We start from the raw sequence: 12,185 nt of genomic DNA, 5'->3' as shown, positions 1-12,185 counted from the left end.
CACTGAAGACAGTGTTCTTATCGAGCAGGACCCACTCTGCCAGAGAGGTGGGTTTGCACCATGAATTCCTTCAGTATTCTTTGGGCTTCTCAGGTACAACCACAGGCAGCTGAGAAACATATTTCTTCAAAACAAGTGCACTTTCTGAGATGCATTCGGAGTAACTCCATCTTACTGCATTTGATGTTCTTAAAAGTCAGATTTTGCATTTAGACAGTTATTAGGACACAGTGGGATAAAAATGTCACATCAAAATATGCTATTTCAAGTCAAATTATTGTATTATTTGTTCTCAATGGAATATAATCCCAAAGCATTCTTAACACTCAGCAGAGGCATATACAGAGAACCATGCAGTTATTGGTAATAAAAACCTAGTGTAGCTATCTAATGAAATATGAAAATGAATTTGTGACCTGATTATGAGCTACTCGCAACGTTATTTTCTATCTTATGTTAGACATCGGACAAGCTTTGTGTGTATTAACTGCTGGTTGACTTCTAAAACGTATATGCACTGATATAGCACTGTGTTGGCTTCATTTGAAACTGTGGCTTCCATGGGTTTAAAAAATACATATATTATTTTATTTGCAAAATGACAACCATAAATTTTGGTATGTTCAATTGTTTAAACCAGTGATTTCCAGAAAGTAAATGGTGTCCTACTTATAAAAGCTTTAAAACAGGCAGTTTTGAAATAGGTAAATTACTCGGTATAAACCTTAGGAGATTCAAATTGCTGATGGATCTTCTTCAAAACACCTCTCATTTTACAGGAGTATGATACCTGGACATATCTCAGATTTATATCACTTATGTTTCCTACAAAATTGCCCATGAAACAAAAAATAGCTCATGTGAATGTTATTAAAACTTTGTTCTCCAGAAGTTAATTGATGCCTTGTGAGGCAATATTAACATTTATAGGGTTTAGTCATACAATAAAATTCAATGTTAAAAGTATAATTATTCCAAAAAAATTAACTAAATGGCAACAAGGGTTTTTCTTTTCCTATATTTTTGGGATTTTTTTCCCCTCCTCCTAAAACCTCCAGCTGTACTTTGTGAAGTTCCTCGAATAACAATTCACATAAAACCAGAGACTAAAAATCTTGGTACGGACTGACCCATGGGGACACATTACTATGATCATTTTAAAATAAAATAATAAAAGGGGCGTCCCATAGGGGACAAAAGTCTGACTCCTCCTCACAAATGTATTCTATTTGTCAAAGTCACCCCAAAAAGCTTCTTAGGAGTAGTTGGAATTGGCTTCAGAACCAGATGCTCTCAAGTGTCTCACCTCTGTGGTTCTCCTACCCGGGTTTCCCAGTCCTTGGTTGACCATTAATGTTCTCACAGGGACAAACTAATTAGTGTAATTCTTGTGATCTCTTCCAGTAGAGGCTGAAGCCATTTCTAAAAACTTTCCCCATGGTCCTTTCTGCCCTATCTTCTCTCTCTCTCTCTCTCTCTCTCTCTCTCTCTCTCTCTCTCTCTCTCTCTCTCTCTCACACACACACACACACACACACACACACACACACAGTTTCTCTTTTCTCTCTGTCACTGTAGGTTGAATGGAGCATTTTGTTTCCCACACAGTCTCTAGGAGACAGGCACAGTTTCCCCCAATGTCCTTCAAATAAGCTACCTTCCTTGCCTGACGATCCTATAGCTTACTGACTCTGTGGCACTGTGCTCTTTCGGAGCAGAGGCCTGGAGAATGGGGGTTTGCTCCTGTTACTTAGGAGAAGCTCCAAACTCTCCATTTATAGGTACATTTGATGACCACAATTGTCACACGTGTACCCTGTCAGTTTGGCTAAGCCCAAGAACACGTACATGGAGCCGTGTTAATGATGACCCCTCTATGTCTTACAAAATGTGCCTTCTGAGATTGTGAATGAATCGGGCTAAGTTTCCTAGAGCAGAACCCATGAACTCATGGGTATTTTTTACCTCAGTTGCTGCCTCTACACGCTCTACTTCAACGCCCAACACATGAACACATATCCACACACATGCTTACAAGAATGCAATTGGCCAGAAGTCTGGGGATGCCCTCTGCCCCTACTGGAAAGGCATGAAACTAAATCCAATACCTTTCTCCCACTCTCAAATTTGTCTTGCTGACCTCTTCCCAACCCTAGCTTGCTGTTCTGTTTTTCTATTTTCCCTAAATGCAACTTACTTTTAGCATGTATTAACTTGGTTAGCATTCCTGCAGTGACAGGATAATAGACAATTACCCATTTGTCAGTCTTAGCCTCTTTTTTTCTCTCTCAAATGTCTACTTAGGACGTACATCCAGACTGCACGCCCTTTTTATTTAAAAAAAAAAAGTTAAGAAAATGCAAACTTTCTTTTTCAAAGAAAATGCAACATTTGTTTTTAATGTTGGCTATCTCCAAAAGGGGAATCGATAAGCCAGAAAATACAAAATAACAACAACAACAAAAAAAGTGTCCCCTGACTGCTCTGTCTGTGCCTCCTCAGCGTGTGCATCTGGTTGTTCATCTCTGAAAGTGTGTGAACTACTTTTTTCTTTAAATTATTTTTTGTTCTTTGCTCCCTTCTTATTTGGGAATTAAGTGCTTTTTGTACTATATCTATCTATCTATATATATATATTGATGTGTTTCTTTTTAATTGCTGGATCTTTAGATTTGGTTTTATCCAAAACTATGACAAAAAAAATGTTATGAATTGTTTTCTGCAACTTTCCCCCACTCCCTCTTTAAATGTGGAACAACTTCAGCTGCAGAATCCCCACAGCCACATCTTTAACATAAGCCTAGTCTCACCAGAATCACACGCACCATGGGTGGAATGGGGCAGATGGGTGACATCACTCAGACAGTACCCTTCCTATGGAAGGAAGTAATGAACGACCCAGCTAGCAGGCTCCCTGCACAACTTTGTCTTTCAGTCACATAGGAAGATCTCTAACCCCTCCCCTAACTCTCGATGGGGCTGTGTGGCTGCCGTTGAAGTTTTTCAACTTGAATGCATAAACCTAGTCTCCTTGTTTTTGCTTTTAACCTTCTGATCATTATTATAAGTATTATTATTATTGCTACGATTATTATTTCATGTATCTTGGCTACTTTTAGTGGGGACAGAAGTTTAACTGTTTTTATTATTGGAAAATCTTTAATGAAACTGTAATGATTCTTGGAATAATTGCATGTTGAAGAAGTTGCAGCTTAGGGTGTGTGAGATTGTCAGTGTTAGAGTTCTGTTCTTTATATCTGTAGATGGGCATGTGTAGGCTCATTTGTTTTTGTATATTGCCCATCCCTTCCTTACAGCCAGAAGCTCTAATGCAGCTAGATCACTCCGTGCCGCCCTTACATGGACATGGCGACTCACTTACACATTTACTCCCATCATCTTCATCTCTTGTGTAGTACACTCATAGATACGACCCGACCCTTTCTGCATCTTCCCTTCCCATCCCCCTCCTTTCTTTAGCATTGTTCAAATTTATGTGCTGTCATCCATCCCCTTCAAATAAAGGAATTCTAGAACTTGTCAAAAAAAGACAAAAAGATTTAAACTCAATATATATCTGAGAACCTATATTAATGCAGAAATTCATTCAAAACTCTCTAGATTCTTAGATTTTTTTAAAGGCAAATTATAAAATTAAACAGGTTGTTTTTTTAAGATTTTTTTAATCATCGCAATCAGAATAATTTCAGATTCAAAACCGATGCCCTCCCAAGCCCCTGAAAGTAAGAAAAAACTTGATAAAGTGCAGATTTTTTTCTTTTCGTGTTATGTGGTGTGGATGTATGTGTTGTTGCCTCCTGTATCATCCTCTGTTTTAAATTATTATATTTGAAAATTAGACATTTTGCTCAAAAGTTTTAAAAGAAATGACAACAAAAAAAAGCAAGTTACAAGAATGTGGCAATTCTATTTGTCCAAGAGCATTCTTACACAACTTTCTTTTGTAAATTTTTCTTTCATGCCAAAAAACATGCGGGCAATTTGTTGATGTAAGTTGACTATAAATTAATACAGTATGCTTTTTTTTTTAAATTATTTTGTCTATATGGAAATGATTTCTTTCTTTATTTTCTCTACAACAACCTGTATTTTTTTATTTGCTTTTATTTTTCTTTCTGTCCTTCCTTATATTGTGAATGCCTTGATGTTGATGTTATTTGCTCTCTTTCCCTCTAGCTTACTTTGGCCCTGAAGTTGATTTTATTTTCTACTCTATGATTTTTTAAGATAATAGTAAATGTTTTATTTCATTTGTGTCTATTTGCTTAATTTTCACTGTTGTGTTTTGTGCTGAATTGCTCCTAATAATCGATGTGAATTCTACTCTTGGTGGAAAGGTATAGGTAAATTGTTCTTACCATCCAAGGGAAGCCTGACCTCTTTGCCTGAACCAACTTTTAAAGCTTTGAAAGTAATGGTAGTTTCTACAGTGGGATATGAAATTAGATACAACCTATGGGAGGCCTGTACCCTAGAAGAAAATTAACTGAGTTAATGACAAGTGTTTCAGTGGTAATTACATCCTAATTTAACTCCTTAGAGAACATTTGGGAAAATCAGTCCCTGATTTTATTTTCCTTCAGCACAGGGGAAATAAGATACTCTCAAGTGACTATGGTAGAGTTTGTTTTATCCAGGATTAAAATATCACCATCACTGAAAACTGCAAAATCAGACTGATTGAGAAAAGAGACATCATGAGACTCAGATTTCTTAAGTATTGTCCTATGATAATATGATAATGCTGCCTTCCAAAGCATCGTTAATGCTGCCTTAACGATGGTGAGAGACACCCATGCACAGTAAGCACCCAACCTCCCCTCCTCCTGTCTGTCTGTCCTTTTCCCTTTCTATTAATATTTGCCATTTCTCTCAGGGATTTAATCAGGTAAGCTTTAAAAGGATCCTAGGATTCTCTCAAGAAGAAACATGATGATTTTCACACCTCAAGTTTTATTTAGGAAATGTTTTCGGTAGGTATTACCATTTTGTGTGACTCTACCATGAGAATACTCCTTGCCCTTAAAGGTATTTGGATCAGTTATGCATTTCAGGAAACATAAGATCAGCAAGAAGTGCTATAGAATTTTTAAATGAAGACGTTACTTGCTTCACTCTAATTTTAGGTATTAGTATTACTATTGCAAAAATATCACACTGAAGCGTGGATAAGGGATATGATTCTAATACAGCAGCATCTGTGAGTGAGCCTTATCTGCCTTGGTTTATATGAGTATATAGTGTTGATATGTTGGATGATAGTTTAGGTTTAAAACTAAGAACCTCCTAAATGGAGCGCTATTTTATCTAATTGAAACCTTTTGTTTTTGTTGAAGATGCCTAAGTCATTTGATATAAGGCTAGTCATTTCTTTTAAATACAAGCTCTTGGGGTTATTATAACATTCTTCAAACACTGCATTAAAAAGAGCCTTAATTATCTAGATCCTATATTATTATACTTCTACCTCAGCATGAGACTACTCTGTTAAAAATGGTCAGAAAAAAGTAATCAACAGTATCCGTGTTTATAGGCCCCAAATACCTGATAGAAATATTACTAATAGTTAGCATATTAGAATAGCAGTCATCTCTGTGCTAAATACTTAACATGCATTTTAAGTGACACTAACATGAATCATTATTTACACTGGTGGCTTGAGGTAAGCTGTGTTCTTATTTCCATTCTACAAATAATTTAATAACTTTGACCAACTCATGGGGCTAGTAAACCAGAAAACTGTGATGCTAACTTAAGTCTGAGTGATTTCAAAGGCAAAACTCTTAACCAATATGCAGATGAAAAACTCCACAAGACATTCCTTCTTTTACACTTCCCAGATGGTGCTAGTGGTAAAGAACCCACTAGCCAATGCAGGAAATGCAGGTTCGATTCCTGGGCTGGGGGGATCCCCTGGAGAAGGGCATGGCAACCCACTGCAGTATTCTTTCCTGGAGAGTCCCATGGACAGAGGAGCCTGGTGGGCTACAGTCCATGGGGTCGCAAAGAGTCAGACACGACTGAAGCGACTTTTCATGCACACCCACACGATGATATCAAGGGGCTATTGCTCATCTTATCTGGGCACATCTTGAAAAGAACAGACTCTGTAGCCTTTTGGAATCAAATCCATTTCAGATACACTAGGGGGAAAATGTCCTGCCTAAAGATTCTCATCTCATTAAAATACTATTTAAAAAGCTAAGTCCCTTTGAGACACTTGAATTTTTCTGGTGTCTGCTCCCCAGGGACTTGCCATGTCTATCCAAGACTATTTTTCCTGAGGACAGTTGAAGAAGAGCTTCACAATTCCAAGTTTCCAGATATGGATGTGTTACAAGTATACACTTCTGTGGCACCAAATGACTAAATGAATACAATTCAATAACTAATTTGGTGGGGAAAAATGACTTCTCCCCACTGTGCGTGAGTTTCCCAGCAGAGAATTAGAAAAATGAAAATAAAAGAAGAGGTAAAGAACCTAAACACAGATAAAAAGAAATGTAAGGACTTGGAGCATGGTGTCTTCTCCCAGAGTCTCATTCTTCAGTGTCACTGGTTTTCATATTTTTGTGACTTCTAAGACCCAAATATCTCCAGAGAGGCAAGGGTTGGAGCCATATTAAAACTTTCTGCTTCTCTTCTCGTGTTTTGAGATGACCCACCACATCACTATCACCTACAACATTCTCACAGTTCAGAAGAGTTCTATTAAATTTTTAATACACTGTCTTTTCCAATGGCAGAGAGCCCCTTTAGCTGAATATCAGCCCTAGACGCATGAATTATATATCTATAAATACACTCATAAAGCAAAAAAGCAGGGCAGCCTTCAGGGCTAAAATAGACCTTTTATATCCCTAGTGATCTCTCTGGTTTAAAGAAGAGCACAACCCTGTCAAAAAAGAGGATATATTCCTGATTTAAAATGCTAACTTTAAGGAAAACAGATAGTTCTTATTCCAAATCAAAGACGAGTTCTGGGGACAGAATAGGAAATGAGAGTTTTGATGGATTACGGGTTTTGTAATACTCTGCCAGCAGCTCCTGATGACTTTAAGCTTGTTGCTTCTGTGAATACTTTTGTAAGCATGGTCATCTGAGAGATCACTGACTTCATGGTCTTTGGGCAGTGAAAAAAGTTATCAGCTGCTCCAACATTTCTGAGGATAGTCACTCTGGATTAACACAAATAAACATGAACTCTTAAGTAGCCCTCTGCAGTCAAAGTCATTTCTAGTAAGGATCTAATGATGGGAGAAACACACGCCTCGTCTGTTTATCTCAAATGATGTGAGAGCCCTTGGACTCGTCTGGACCCTAGAGTCATCTTAAATGTAAAATTTGATGTTAAAATGGCATATACTTGTCCCAGGCACCTTTCCCGTTTACTGTTATCTAAAAATTTCCACCTATATTCACTCTAATTCCCCTTTATAACACCAACTCCTACACCCCAGTGGACTCCCTTTTATGCTATAGACATTCTTCCAATTCCTTGAGTTGCAAGGGCAGGGGAGCTATGGAAGTTTCTACAATTTCATTGATAAAGCATTACCAAGTTTTAGGTTCAAAAGCCCCTAAGAGGGGCATAATTTATCATTTTTATCACTACTGCTAGGATTAATAGTAGCATGGCCAAGAAAATTGAAGATTAACAATTTTAACAGATTCTGTTATTAAAACTCTGCACCAGCCTACCCATCATTTTAGTTTTGAAATAAGCTTTTACCATTTCACAAAAGGGCCTCATCAACTTTTAGAAGCTCTTTGTTAATTAGTAAGCTTCCAGACCTTCTTTCCTTCCCATCATGAAAAGGATGAATTTCACTCTTTTTTTTCCTGCTCCAAGAGAGATGCTCACTTCAGGGTGTTGAATGAGAAGTGAAACGCAAAGGAAAGTGGAAGTGATTCAACTGCAGAATGAGCAGTGTGTAGATGTTGTAGGTTTTTTAAACAACAAAGACACTCTGGAAGCTTTAGCTAGGATTGAAAAGACAGGGGGGAAAACAGGCAAACGTTAAGACTCCAGTTGGGTGTCACAGATGGCACACTAAAAGTGCAAATGAATGCCACTCTGTAATCAGGAAGACAGTGGTCTTCATCTCACTTAAAGGGACACTCACATCCTACTTAACAATTTGCCTTTGCATTCAATTATCTGTCCCAGGACTTTGCCTCCCAACAAATCAGTCATTCCTTTCCCTTTATCCCAGTTTATTTTCCACTTAATATATATTGGGTTGACTTTTATCCTTGCTCTAAAACGCAAATGACTCTCCATATTTGTGCCAGAAAAGAAGACCCATGCTAAAACCTTTGTTCTGGGTGAGATGGGTACGAAAATCCTGCCTTGTCCTCCAAAGGCAAGTAAAATCATTCTGAGCAATCCTAAGGGACTCTTTAAGCAGACTGCACGAGCCTTCACTCCTTTGTTCTCACTGCACTTTCCTTACTCAAACACTGCCTGCTTCCATCACCTTAAATATAACACTAGGGGCTGGAAGAACAGGGGGAAAAGGAGGCACCTCGGGGTTAGTTTTAAGACTGGCTTACCTCTGGGGGCCTGTATTCTAAATTCCACTTATAAAAACTAGCAAAAGTGTGTAAATTATGCATTAAATAAGTTGCAAGACATATGAATTATATATGGTCACAATGTAAAAAAAAAAAAAAAAAGGAAAAAAAAACACAGGCCTGCTAGCCCAGGAAAGCAAGCCTAAGCTTTGTAAAATCTGCAAAAATCGGTTGCTCAATAGCTGCAAACTCTGAGCGCTAGAAGAGAAGCCTGGGGTTTAGAGCGCAGGCCAAAATACCATCTTGAGATTCTCAGAAAAGGTTCTTGTTTTATTTCCCCACTTATGTAACATTGTTGAGTAGGTCAGGAATGAAGGTCCCATGCTCTCTTGTGCCTTCCGTTCCATATGATACGCATCAGGTACACTGTTGCCAACCCCTCACTCAGTTTCTCTGACAGAGAATGAAAGCTTCTGACGTGGGTAAAAGCAGATTAACTGGGCCAGGGACTCATCATGCTGTCTCTGCTAGAAGATTTTTAAAAAACAGTAGTTGAAATAACTTTTTAAATAAATTTAACAGAAGACATGAACTGTGACTTCCCGAGATTCTTTCTTTGTTTGAAAATAACACTATAAAGAGACACAGGATTATCTTGCTTTACATACAGGAATAATAAGCTTGCCCTACATTTAGGTGAGTAACAGCCACCACAGAATATTTGTGATAACCATGATTTCCACGGACTATAATTTAATGAACTCTCCTGACCTTCCTTTCCTGACCTAGTCCTAGTATAAGGGCGGTGAGGAGGGTCTGTGGGTACACTGATAAGTATCTGCCACTCTAAACAAGAATCACTGATCTTAAAAATTCACTTGCTCTCTCTACATTTCTGGATCTAAAAGTAAGTTTCCAGTAAGTCATGGATATATAGCCTCGGTATTTTTAAAATCTAGTGTCTGCTCAGCATATATTGCATATAACATAAAAGCAATGTATGAATATAACATTAGACCAATACAAAGCAAGTTGTTGTTTTATAGTCAGAGGAATTTCTGGAACAGCATAGTCAAAATAGGCCTGTTGTATGAACATGTTAACCTCTGTAAGTTCCCCTTACTTAGCTTATACTAAACAAAGCCTACACTTGATAAATGTGAAATGAAAAGTAGCAACTTATAAAATACTGAAGATGAGCTCTTTTGTGTTCCTTGATCTTGATCTCAGTGACCTGGAAAATCTGTCATTCTCATCCTAATGGGAGCAAATAAGTAGAAACCTAAGAAGAAAACTGGAGAAGGAAATGGCAACCCACTCCAGTATTCCTGCCTGGAGAATCCCATGGACAGAGGAGCCTGGTGGGCTGCTGTCCATGGGGTCGCACAGAGTCGGACACGACTGAAGCAACTTAGCATGCATGCATGCCTTGGAGAAGGAAATGGCAACCCACCCCAGTATTCTTGCCTGGAGAATCCCGTGGACAGAGGAGCCTGATGGGCTGCCGTCTGTGGGGTCACACAGAGTCGGGCACGGCTGAAGCGACTTAGCAGCTGCAGCAGCAAGAAGAAAATAAAGAAATGCTCAGATTAATCACATGCATGTGGTCAGTTACACACACACACACACGCACACGCACAATTGATGGTGAGTATCTGCAGTGGTGTAGTTAAATGTCATCATCCCATAAGCAGATCCTGGAAAAAAGCCTATTTGAATTCTATCTAAATGATTACTTGAGAGTATCTTTAAATATCTAAGCCCTCACTCTATGAATTTCAGGTTTTGGTGGCAAGAGGCATACCATGGGCTCTAGATCAGCCTAGAACGATTAGGCTGCAAGTAGAGAGGGTCTGGATGTACATCCAAGGCTCTCATCATTTCTGAGATGTGGCCTATGAACTGCATTCACTGAGCACGGCTGTGACTTGTGTTTCTCCAAATGTACTAATTCTGTTTCTCTCTTTTCTTTTCCATCCCAGGAGGTGAATTAGTTCTCCCTCTTCTTGTAGAAGACCCTTTAGCTACCCCTCCTATTGCTACTCGTCCACCTTCCATTACACTCCCCGCTACCTTCCGCCCCCTCCTCACCATTATTGAGACCACCAAAGATTCCCTGTCTATGACCTCTGAGGCGGGGTTACCTTGCTTGTCGGACCAAGGCAGCGATGGTTGTGATGATGATGGCTTGGTGATATCTGGGTATGGCTCAGGGGAAACCTTTGACTCTAACCTGCCCCCTACTGATGATGAAGATTTTTACACCACCTTCTCCTTGGTAACAGATAAGAGTCTTTCCACTTCAATCTTCGAAGGTGGCTACAAAGCACATGCGCCCAAGTGGGAATCCAAGGACTTTAGACCTAACAAAGCCTCCGAAACTAGTAGGACTACTACCACATCTTTGTCCCCTGAGCTGATCCGCTTCACAGCTTCCTCCTCGTCTGGGATGGTGCCCAAATTGCCAGCTGGCAAAATGAATAACCGTGAGCTCAAACCCCAGCCTGATCTAGTCTTGCTTCCGTTGCCCACTGCCTATGAGCTAGACAGCACCAAACTGAAGAGCCCACTAATTACTTCCCCCATGTTCCGTAATGTGCCCACAGCAAACCCCACGGAGCCGGGAGTCAGACGGGTCCCGGGGGCCTCAGAGGTGATCCGCGAGTCCAGCAGCACAACAGGGATGGTCGTCGGCATTGTGGCTGCAGCCGCCCTCTGCATCTTGATCCTCCTGTACGCCATGTACAAGTACAGGAACAGGGACGAGGGCTCCTACCAGGTGGACGAGACGCGGAACTACATCAGCAACTCGGCGCAGAGCAACGGCACCCTGCTCAAGGAGAAGCCACCGAGCTCGAAAGGCGGCCACAAGAAACAGAAAAACAAGGACAAGGAGTACTACGTGTAGGCGCCACGCCGCCGCTCCCGGCGCGCGAAGCTGAGCCCGGGTCGTTCCTCTGCCCACAGGCGCGCGTGTACTTGGCAACCTGAGCATTCCGCAGGGGTCAGAACTGTCCCAGGAGACGGGGCTGTGTTGGACCGTGACTCCGGTGGGGAAAATCATTCGTGAACAGAACACCAAGATGCACCTAACCGAGAAGGCGCAAGCCACGGGATTCTTTGACACAGTCGCCGCTCAGAGACAGAAAGTTCTTTCTGCCCTGCTGTGTCAGCCAGCACACACTTTTGCACGCTGGAGCGAGCAGGTGGGTCCCCGCCGCCCGCCCCCCCACCCACCCACCCCGCCCGGCCCCCCAACTTTTCGCAGACTTGGAAGCTTCCTTCTCTTGAGGACCTTTTACCCAAGGTAGAAGACTTCATGGCTTACTTGTTCCATAACTCCAAGTGAGTCTGTAATAATGTTTGTGAAGCTTGACTGTAATAATGTTTTTTTTTGTTTGTTTGTTTGTTTAATTATGTAAAAAACAAAAAAAAAGAAAAGAAAAAAAAAGTTAAAAACAACAAAAACCCACCCTTATCTGGTTCTGGCCAGTGTGCGTGTAACTTTTCAAGATCTGAGGGGAAAAAAATGGCTTTTGGGTATTTGATTATTTTTTGAAAATAATTGGACATAAGTTAAGAAGAAGAAAAAAATCTCAGAAAACAAAAGTAAGAGAGACTGTTGCCATATGAACTCAAAAGCTACC

The 12,185-nt window shown here is 40.1% G+C and overlaps 1 protein-coding gene across 8 annotated transcripts in view; it reads left to right on the top strand.

Annotated features, from left to right (window-relative positions):
• Positions 1–11,446, top strand: part of NRXN3 (neurexin 3) — a 1,763,013-nt gene extending 1,751,567 nt beyond the window's left edge. For 6 of the 8 annotated variants that reach the window (XM_068964455.1, XM_068964456.1, XM_068964454.1 and 3 more), the window contains one exon: positions 11,145–11,446. In XM_068964455.1, coding sequence (XP_068820556.1) covers positions 11,145–11,446 — 302 coding nt within the window. Of the gene's footprint in view, positions 1–10,520 lie in introns of all 8 variants that reach the window. The other 2 variants (XM_068964453.1, XM_068964458.1) reach the window with 2 other exon arrangements.
• The last annotated feature ends 739 nt before the right edge of the window (positions 11,447–12,185 follow it).

Source organism: Capricornis sumatraensis, chromosome 2, assembly GCF_032405125.1.
Source record: "Capricornis sumatraensis isolate serow.1 chromosome 2, serow.2, whole genome shotgun sequence".
Classification (NCBI taxonomy): domain Eukaryota; kingdom Metazoa; phylum Chordata; class Mammalia; order Artiodactyla; family Bovidae; genus Capricornis; species Capricornis sumatraensis.
The sequence above is the reverse complement of the archived record's forward strand: the minus strand, read 5'-3'. Positions and strand labels throughout refer to the sequence as shown.